Source organism: Pinus tabuliformis, chromosome 3_2, assembly GCF_031772625.1.
Source record: "Pinus tabuliformis cultivar Carrire ecotype Pingquan chromosome 3_2, CPIR1, whole genome shotgun sequence".
NCBI classification, from domain to species: domain Eukaryota; kingdom Viridiplantae; phylum Streptophyta; class Pinopsida; order Pinales; family Pinaceae; genus Pinus; species Pinus tabuliformis.
In genome coordinates, this window is record NC_142302.1 from 1,205,543,284 (window position 1) to 1,205,554,516 (window position 11,233).

General features: G+C 37.4%; 1 protein-coding gene across 1 annotated transcript; it reads right to left on the reverse strand.

Annotated features, from left to right (window-relative positions):
* Positions 1–6,935: 6,935 nt before the first annotated feature.
* LOC149185092 (major pollen allergen Bet v 1-G-like) lies at positions 6,936–7,487 on the reverse strand. The gene is made up of 2 exons (XM_089415546.1): positions 7,285–7,487; positions 6,936–7,027 (listed from the first exon to the last, which is right to left on the reverse strand). The coding sequence occupies exons 1-2, from the start codon at positions 7,469–7,471 to the stop codon at positions 6,936–6,938; spliced, it is 279 nt and encodes a 92-aa protein (XP_089271672.1). The 5' UTR covers positions 7,472–7,487.
* Positions 7,488–11,233: the final 3,746 nt, after the last annotated feature.

Genomic DNA, 11,233 nt, shown 5'->3' on the forward strand with positions numbered 1-11,233 from the left:
CAAGTGTCACAGGACAAGTTTATGGAAGATTCCATGCTTCTCCACCTCGCGGATTGACCCTGCCATTTGTCCATTCTCGCCCATCGCACCCCATAGAAGGGATTTTTGACATGCAACGCACCTACTGAGTGTATTTAGGTGGGATGCAACGCACTTTTCCTATGGAGCAGGTGAAATGGTCCAGTTTTGACCAGTTCTGAGTGGTTTTTCATGGAGAACTTTTGGGAGATGTTGTAATCAGTTGACCTTGTTCTTTTAGGGGTTGGAACAACACCTTTAGGGACTTAGGAGCCCTTGGTTTACAAACATTTATGCTTGGGGTTGTAGTGCCCAAAAATGTCTATAACAGTTTCCCCCTAAAGCATGAGGTCGTTAATATTTTTGATGTCAGGTGAAATGCTTTATCATGAGGATCCGAAGTTCTTTCAAGCTGGAAGGAGACCTGTAATAAGATATAATACAATACATTATCTTCATAATATTTTCATGATCTAGCTGAGGCGGGCATTCCCATGCTCAACTTTATAAATTCATTTTTCATGTACATGAGACAGACAATCGTCTGAGTGTAGACTGATGATTCTGGTAGAGCCATCATCCCTTAGATTGGATGATTATCTGTGCAGCAATGATGTACATTTGATGTCTTTATTTTCCTGAATATATATCGCAGCCCGGATGGATGAAACTAGATCTTAGGTCTTCAATCTCTTTCGATCTTCAATCAAAGTACAAGTCGATCCATGTGAGAGATGTTCTAGAGTCGAACATGGAAAGACATCACCTGATTACCAGCCAATGATGTAACCTGTTAACAGGCGCGAGAGGAATCACCGATAATGATAATGACCCTCAAGGTACTACGGTACAATTTACGTGGTGTGAATAAAGGACTTGGCGTCGAACACCACGAAAAATCTTTCGGTCGAAGGCCATTGATGTAAACCTGTCACCGGAAGTGAGAAACTTGCCATTGACGCATGCAAGCTTCAAAGTACTGAAAGGGTTGTTCCGAGATCAACTTCTTGGATAATGAGCTGATGTCGACAAGAAGCGATCCGTCATAGGAGGGCCTTGATGAATCCCACATCAATGACATGGAACGGAGCAAATGATTTTAATGGAGGTGAAAACGATATGGTGATATAAGGTTTAGGGTGGTGGTCATGAAAGAATGGAGCGTAAATGTATTGCAGTGGGTGAGACACAGGTGAATTCTATGAGCGACTTCTCTTGAACATATCGGCGACACTGACATGATGGATCGGTAGCATTAACCCCAAATGTGGATGGTGTGATGGAACCATCGTGATGTGGCCAGTGAATGGAACAACCCAACCCGACTTGGATGCGGAGTGAAAGTGTCATGTTCAAGAGCGACTTGCTACCAACAAAGTTTCTTCAAGTTTTCTTCCCAATTTTTCCCCAATCATTGTTGACCAGTACCTCTTTATTTTTGTCAAGCTTGAGGAGGATAAAATATGCTTGTTCTATAATTTTCCCTTCGGGCAAACCCATCGCTATGTTTTAACGAGCCTAGCGATAGTGAAACTCGTTCTTGTCTATTATGGACAAGTTTTTCGCTATTAGGTTTTAATGAGTTTAACGACAAAGATAACTTGGTCCTTTTCAATTTTAGAGAGTCTGAAAAGGGACGTAAAGGAAACTCCAAAAAATCCTTTTTCGTCATCTAATCCCTTAAGTTCGAAAAAGTATAAAACAATAGAGAAGGGATGAATTTTCGGTACTTTTAACGAGCCGAACAAAACAAGCGCTCGATGTTTTTGTGTAATAATCCCTCAGGTCCAAAAAGATTAAAATCTAAAGGAGGGATAACACTTCCGGTCACTTTAACGAGCTGGAGAGGCCAATGGTTCTGCAATCGTTTCATATTTTACGAGTCAGTTGAAAAGAGCTTAAAGGAGACTCGTCTTTGAGGAACGAGTGATAAATTCGGGTAGCAGCTGATTCCAGGTAAGGTTTGGAATTTTCCAATCATGGCAGTGTCACAAGGATGCCTAATAGGATCACTCTTCGCAGCTGTTCCTCAAAAGGGGTAAACAATCAAGTGGAGGTGAATGATCGGCCAATGTAGAGTGGAGGTGATGATGATAAAACGACCAAGGCTTCAAAGGCTGAAGTACCACATTCACGATGGTTATTTACCGGAAATTGGTTCATTTTTTAATGAGCTTAAATGCTGGGGGAAACACTTGCTCATTGCTTATGTTTATTTTTTAACGAGCATGAAGTCCGCGTTAAAACTGCTCGATCCAGTCATATACTAAGAATGTCTCATCTAAAAATGGCATTCTTTCAAAGCTTTGCCCCGCATCCTTTCTTTATGCAAGTTAGGAAATGACCATTCCAAAAAAAAAGATAAATGGTCTCTCTTTGCTTGCATGCCAAAAGGTTTGCATGCCCCTAGGTATAGAGAAATAGAGTTTCAAGGTTACCCCTCAATTTGCAGACAAAACATTTGTTTTATTGGGAAAGGCCTACCTCTTTCAGTTTACAAAGATTGTTCTATTTGTACCACAAACAAAACACTTCTTCGGCGATGTCTACCAAAATAGACAAAGGTGAGTGGCGCAGATGCCTCCACTCACATAACTTTGACGAGGGAATCTTATTCTAATCTAATCCCCTCTTCCTAAATGGACGGGAGTGCCAGACTAGTCATATATCCTTCGTGGAAACCTACCCTATACCTGAAGTTTTCCTGCCGAAGCAGACCAGGGTGCATGCCCCGTGGGTTTCAGTCATGTCCCCCGAATCACTCGCGCTCATCAGGTGGACGGACTTGGGATTGACGAGACATTCCTTGCGTGAAAAGACCATTCATGGATGGTATATGACTATTTGCTATGCATGAAACAATGTAAACTTTGAAACGGGAACTATAAACTCAAAACGGGAACTCTGGCCAAAAAACCCCAAAAAAACATCAAAAACAGTGCTAAAAACGAAAAGTGTGTATACTGGAACGATGTTTTTTTTTTTTAGGTGTCAATTTTGAACGTGTTTTAAAAATGGCAGTGACTGCGAAATTTACTACGAAATTTTCGTGCAAAATATAGCTTCAAAACGAAAGTGATGATACTGGAATAATGATTTTTTTTTTTAGGGTCAATTTTCAAACTTTTTAAAAAATGCTAATAAAACCAATTTTTTATGTCTCAAACAAAGTTAAATTTTAAGGAAAAAACACATTAATGTTTCTGGTAGAATATCATTTTTCTTTCCTAAGTATAAATTTAACATGTTTACAACCACAACATGCTAGATACAAAAGAATTGAAATTTTTTCAACTATAAAATTAAAAAACCATGACATTATGAACAAATTATATCACTAAATGAATTCAAAAGTCTTTATTTGTATACTGAATAAAACAGACATTATATCTCTAATTTGATATTGCATTGTAGATATTTAAACAATAAAATTTATCATACTTAAGACATAATCCAACAACATAAAAATGCTTCATAACTTCTCATCTATCATCATTAATCATAACATATAACCCATGAGGTGTAGATTAGTTGGTTTATGTGAGATTTAATCCTCATCGAGTCTGAGTTTCAAATCTCATGAGGATGGGTTGAGGGTGGAGCCAATTGTGGGGGTTACATTGTCCCAAAGGGCGCCAGGCTCAATCATTATCGCACAATCCTAGTAACGACATCCCATTGTTAGGCATAGCATCCCTCAATCCAACATATGGGTTGGCCTCTATTAGGAAAATCATTCTTTCATCCAACATATGGGTTGGCCCTAGCTTAGGCACTACCCATTATGTTAACAAAAAAAAAAAAAAAACATATATAAAAAACTTGATTTAGGTGGACCTCTTATAATGGTCAAAAAGTCAAAAACCATAGAAAAGTAAATACAAATATTTTCAAACAATAGCCTATGAAATTTGTTAAAGTTGTCAATATGAATACTCGATGAAATACAACTCGTCTAAACTACAAGATTTCTTTTTGCCAATTGTGAAGTTGCTCCTTTATTTAAAGGAATTTCAATTTTGAAGTTGCTCCTTATTTAAAGGAATTTTTTTGTCAATAAAAAACTTTATTGATAAGAAAGAAAAAAATTAACACCTCACTCAAGCACAATTTCAAATCTCATGAGGATGGGTTGAGGGCGGAGCCAATTGTGGGGGTTACATTGTCCCAAAATGCGCGAGGCTCAATCATTTTTGCACAATCCTGGTAACAACATCCCATTCTTAGGCATATCATCCCTCAATCCAACATATGGGTTGGTCTCTATTAGGAAAATCATTCTTCCATCCAACATATGGGTTGACCCTAGTCGAGGCACTACCCATTATGTTAAAAAATAAAAAACATATAAAAAAACTTGATTTAGATGGACCTCTTATAATGGTCAAAAAGTCAAAAACCATAGAAAAGTCAATACAAATATTTTCAATCAATACCCTATGAAATTTGTTAGCGTTGTCAATATGAATACCTTATAAAATATGACACGTCTAAACTACAATACCCTATCAAATATGACAGGTCTAAACTGCAACATTTCTTTTTCCCGGATTGTGAAGTTGCTCCTTTATTTAAAGGAATTTTTTTGTCGATAAAAAACTTTATTGAAAAGAAAGAAATAAATTAACACCTTAAAACAAGCACCTTAACCACAAGATTGTTCATCCTTTACCTATATTATAAGATTCCAAGTGTCTACATGTATTTTTCTATTCTGCTAAATAAATCTATTTATGTTGAGTCTAACTCTTGCTTAACTTAAACATTTCTCCGGCTCTTTTACTTTAAAAGAATCTTTTATTTATTAAAAAAAGAGTTCTTTTATCTATTAAAAATTATTAATAAAAAAAAAATTAAATTGACATACAACCTCAAAGTTGTTCATTCTTATTTTAAGTATTTGCATATAATTTTTCTATTGCACAAATTCCATCCCAAAACATACCTATTAACATAATTATAAAATTAAACAATCTCAATCTTTACAAATTTATACTCAATGTCAATATGAGAGAGTAAAAGCAAACGTTTTTTCAAATACGATATATACACATTTATTTATTTTTATCTTTTTACGAAGCAAGACATCTGGATAGTTATAAAATTAAGCCATCCGGGCCTTGCCAAATAGATACAATGTCAATTTAAGAGTAAAGGTAGCGGTTTATTCCAAAAATCCTGTTTATGAAGCAAATGGTGTAGGAATTATTTGGTTGAAAGACTTCATAATCATATGATATAGTATAACTGGACTCTAAGCCAATCTAGTAACAAAAAGAATGTAACCCAACGTGTAATGAACCAAAAGAACCAAATATAAGACCCTCATATTAAATTGGACTCCTTTTGAACCCATAAACCTTAAAGAGCACAAAATGCCTTTAGCTTTTCGGGAAGAAAATACCTATAGCATAACAAAGAAAGTGGTAACTAATGTGAATAATTAAATAAAGAAAAAATTTAAAAAAAAAATCCAAAAGGACATCATAGAACAAGACTCGCAAGTGAAGTTTCTACCTAAGAGAAGTCGAATTTGATAACCGTCCCTGCAAGTTGTAATTACGATCCTGAAATAAAGAAGAAAAAAAAGAAAACCATAATTGATTAGGGTCTAAGAAAACCATAATTGATTAGGGTCTAAGAATAATAACTGAAAGGAGACATGGTATCGAACTAGGTCTTCTTCAAGAGAAAGAGAACTTAAAATAGATAACAATACTCACTTACCAAATTGAACGATCGATAGACTAATAGAACAATGAAACATAAACAAGAAACTACAACCCAAATTTCTAAACAGCGTTGGAAGCGAACCTTCAACATAAAGATTCTTTGTGCTTATACTACAGCCCATAAATTTTATTTGTATACAAAGAAAATTTGACAAAAATAATCATTGTGTTAATGAATAAGGACAATTCCGCCTCAAACAATCAAATTCATAATAACTTACTAGTTAATGGTGTACGAGGAGTCATGTGAAGGTAAACATAAATCTTGTGAATGGACTATAAGAATCATTGGCTTATGATATAATCATTCTTTTATGGTGTAGGAATTATTTGGTTGAAAGACTTCATAATCATTGAAAGACTTTGGTTGAGGGTCTTATATTTGGTTTTTCTTACACGTTGGCTTACATTATTTTGGACGAAATCTATTCCATGGGGATCATAGATTGGGGTACAGTAGATTGTGTCGATTCCGGGAATCGACGGGGCGGAGGGTCGAGCAACGATGGAAAACTAATTCACGTAAAAGAGGTCTTCGTTCTGGAGAGCTGCGCGGCAGCGCCATCCCCGGGCCGCCCCGCCCCGGCCCGGCCGACCGGCGGCGGGTCGATTCCCGGAATCGACCCGCCGCCGGTCGGGCGGGGCGGGGCGGCCCCGGGGTGGTGCTGCGTAACATGTACAGGCGAAAGGGTCGATTCTGGGAATCGACGTGGCGGCAACCAACATCCCCTCTCAATCTGATCACACATACAATACAAATTCAGTGTCTGCAAATGCTTCTGATGCTTATATGGCACCTCATGAGTCTGCCAAGCCATCGGAGGTCCTGCCTGAAGGGTACCTGCGGGGACATGATGACATATTTTCTGCCATGATTACTGCAGAAAACCAGCACTCTTGCGTTCAGGATGTAGTGGATTTGAAGCCTGAGCAAAATAATGAGTTTGAAATTGCTGCAGACCCCACCAACAACCAGCTAATTTCTTGTTACGGCTGTGGACTGATCCTACTTCTACTCACACGAGCAACAGCATTTCTCAGGCTTTTACATTCCCAGGTCTGCAAGCGCAAGAATATTCTTATAAATCTGCAAATTCCTCGAGATGTGATAAATTAGTAGACCCGTGGAATACATTACAATCTCATGAAATGCATTGCTCTGTCAATAACTCTCTTGTTGTTCCATCACTGTTCCATCCTTGTTCTCATGAAATGCACCAACTTCTCTTCGTCAATTTCATCCACTCTATCCTTGACGTAGCTGAACTCCTTGATGGCTGCCACACGAAAATGGAAAACAATATAATTATGGGCAATGCATTGAAAATTTATCCAACACCATCCGTGTCAGGTACGCTATTTCATTGGAGTAAATAATTAGAAACGCAAGTATAAGGATCTATACGTAAGTTTCGTTCAGATAAATTGTTGTTGTGAATGTGGTTTGGCATTTGCCTACATCGATCTGAACCAGTGCGCAGTTAAAATTCGTTACAGGAGGAAGAAATGATAACAAGGTTAATGAGGATAGTACCTTCTGGAGTGAAGTTGAATTGTTTGATGATGCCCACGCCTCCATCTCCTTCCAGGATGGTGACAGAAGAGAAAATGTGCGGCAAAACCTCTGGGAGAAAGTTATGACTCTCTTTCACCGTCGCATTCCAAAATCTCTTTGCCTCCACCTGAGATACACGTTCAGTTGTTGTAGTCCCAGTCACCATCTTGACTAAATACCTATTGAGTTCTGTCAACAAAACCAAGTATAAGCGGTTTATTGGAGAATATGAAGGAGGTTGCTTTTTATAGGTGATACCGGCTTATAATCAGTCTGTAAATTTTTTCGATATTCATTCAAGCCATTGATGCGATCTTGACTGACTTTGTCGTTTAGTATTCGAGCTTCTAGGAATTCCTATATGGGAAGGTGCTATCTGACCAAGCATTATTGATTCCCGTGTTTGGGAAGTTTTAAGTACGCACTTGTCTCCTCCGAATGATTTACCCATGTGAATAAATCATAATAGAATTCTGAGTCCCAACAAATTAGATTTTATGTACCACATCGCTCAATGAAGAAGGCCACATGTATCCCTCGCAACACTTACATCAACAGAATCGCTTTGTTATTATTTATTAAAATGTAAATAGAATTACGTTTTTCTTTTTTCCTTTTCATGAAAGACGGTAACACGACAAACTCGGGAATCTTACGGATTATGGTGACGAAGCCGATAGAAGAAGCACTTCTTCTCGAGAAGTGCTTCTGATGTGAAAAAGGTCAAAAACTGCTAATATCATTTCACTATCCAATAATTGGGTCATGGTTTTCTTTTCCTTTTACACATAAAATGGAAAACGAAACGGATTTTGTTTCAATAACTATGATAACAACACAACCTCCTTCCAGTCTTTACGCAACACATTGCAGAGAATTATTAAATCTCCTCACCAACCAAATGACTGCTTCACCAGTCTTCAAACACATGGTTTCATCCCAAAGCTTCCCATGCTCGTTCAAGACACAGGTCTTGAATGTTTCGTGCTCATCAGAGATTCTGAGGACAAGATTGTCGTGAAACTGACATGAGATGAGACATGAAACAATATATTTTGTATGAAAAAGGCTCAGTGAACAAGGAAACTTGAGAAGTAAACAATTTAGTAACAAAATAAAATTGCGTTCCATCCAACTGATTTGCAGTTACACATCGAACAAACAACTCATGCCCATTGCTTGCATGACCTGCATGTTCCTTTGCAAATATGCACACATTCGAGCCTGAGAGCTTCACTATCTACCTTTGCAGTTCATTCTGAACACCATGTTTGAGCTGTGGATGAAATTCAAAGCGCCAATGCAGATTGCACTGGCATTTTGCCTTACACTATGCTTAGTTGGAGTACCAGATATTCAACAAAAAAATGATAACTTGCGTGCGATTCAACCTCCTTGACACACACAAGCATTGTTCAACAACGTGTTGTCTTACACAGAGTTCTTACACACCCAGGATTCTCATCCTTTTCAAAACATGGGTTCTCCTTCGACAGCAACACTCCAAACATTTTGTAGTGTTGCATTTCATGAGAACAAGGATGGAACAGTGATGGAACAACCAAGAGAGTTATTGACAGAGCAATGCATTTCATGAGATTGTAATGTATTCCACGGGTCTACTAATTTATCACATCTCGAGGAATTTGCAGATTTATAAGAATATTCTTGCGCTTGCAGACCTGGGAATGTAAAAGCCTGAGAAATGCTGTTGCTCGTGTGAGTAGAAGTAGGATCAGTCCACAGCCGTGAACAAGAAATTAGCTGGTTGTTGGTGGGGTCTGCAGCAATTTCAAACTCATTATTTTGCTCAGGCTTCAAATCCACTACATCCTGAACGCAAGAGTGCTGGTTTTCTGCAGTAATCATGGCAGAAAATATGTCATCATGTGCCCGCAGGTACCCTTCAGGCAGGACCTCCGATGGCTTGGCAGACTCATGAGGTGCCATATAAGCATCAGAAGCATTTGCAGACACTGAATTTGTATTGTATGTGTGATCAGATTGAGAGGGGATGTTGGTTGCCGCCCCGTCGATTCCCAGAATCGACCCTTTCGCCTGTACATGTTACGCAGCACCACCCCGGGGCCGCCCCGCCCCGCCCGACCGGCGGCGGGTCGATTCCGGGAATCGACCCGCCGCCGGTCGGGCGGGGCGGGGCGGCCCGGGGTGGCGCTGCCGCACAGCTCTCCAGAACGAAGACCTCTTTTAGGTGAATTAGTTTTCCATCGTTGCTCGACCCTCCGCCCCTTCGATTCCCGGAATCGACACAATCTACCGTACCCCAATCTATGATCCCGAAGGAATAGATTTCGTCCAAAATAATGTAACCCAACGTGTAAGAAAAACCAAATATAAGACCTTCAACCAAAGTCTTTCAATGATTATGAAGTCTTTCAACCAAATAATTCCTACACCATAAAAGAATGATTATATCATAAGCCAATGATTCTTATAGTCCATTCACAAGATTTATGTTTACCTTCACATGACTCCTCGTACACCATTAACTAGTAAGTTATTATGAATTTGATTGTTTGAGGCGGAATTGTCCTTATTCATTAACACAATGATTATTTTTGTCAAATTTTCTTTGTATACAAATAAAATTTATGGCCTGTAGTATAAGCACAAAGAATCTTTATGTGGAAGGACTTTGATGCTGAAGGTTCGCTTCCAACGCTGTTTAGAAATTTGGGTTGTAGTTTCTTGTTTATGTTTTACTGTTTTATTAGTTTATCGATCGTTCAATTTGGTAAGTGAGTATTGTTATCTATTTCAAGTTCTCTTTTTCTTGAAGAAGACCTAGTTCGATACCATGTCTCCTTTCAGTTATTATTCTTAGACCCTAATCAATTATGGTTTTCTTTTTTTTCTTCTTTATTTCAGGATCGTAATTACAACTTGGTTATCAAATTCGACTTCTCTTAGGTAGAAACTTCACCTGCTAGTCTTGTTCTATGATGTCCTTTTGGATTTTTTTTTTTTAATTTTTTCTTTATTTAATTATTCACATTAGTTACCACTTTCTTTGTTATGCTATAGGTATTTTCTTCCCGAAAAGCTAAAGGCATTTTGTGCTCTTTAAGGTTTATGGGTTCAAAAGGAGTCCAATTTAATATGAGGGTCTTATATTTGGTTCTTTTGGTTCATTACACGTTGGCTTACATTCTTTTTGTTACTAGATTGGCTTAGAGTCCAGTTATACTATATCATATGATTATGAAGTCTTTCAACCAAATAATTCCTACACCATTTGCTTCATAAACAGGATTTTTGGAATAAACCGCTACCTTTACTCTTAAATTGACATTGTATCTATTTGGCAAGGCCCGGATGGCTTAATTTTATAACTATCCAGATGTCTTGCTTCGTAAAAAGATAAAAATAAATAAATGTGTATATATCGTATTTGAAAAAACGTTTGCTTTTACTCTCTCATATTGACATTGAGTATAAATTTGTAAAGATTGAGATTGTTTAATTTTATAATTATGTTAATAGGTATGTTTTGGGATGGAATTTGTGCAATAGAAAAATTATATGCAAATACTTAAAATAAGAATGAACAACTTTGAGGTTGTATGTCAATTTAATTTTTTTTTTATTAATAATTTTTAATAGATAAAAGAACTCTTTTTTTAATAAATAAAAGATTCTTTTAAAGTAAAAGAGCCGGAGAAATGTTTAAGTTAAGCAAGAGTTAGACTCAACATAAATAGATTTATTTAGCAGAATAGAAAAATACATGTAGACACTTGGAATCTTATAATATAGGTAAAGGATGAACAATCTTGTGGTTAAGGTGCTTGTTTTAAGCTGTTAATTTATTTCTTTCTTATCAATAAATTTTTTTATCGACAAAAAAATTCCTTTAAATAAAGGAGCAACTTCACAATCCGGGAAAAAGAAATGTTGCAGTTTAGAC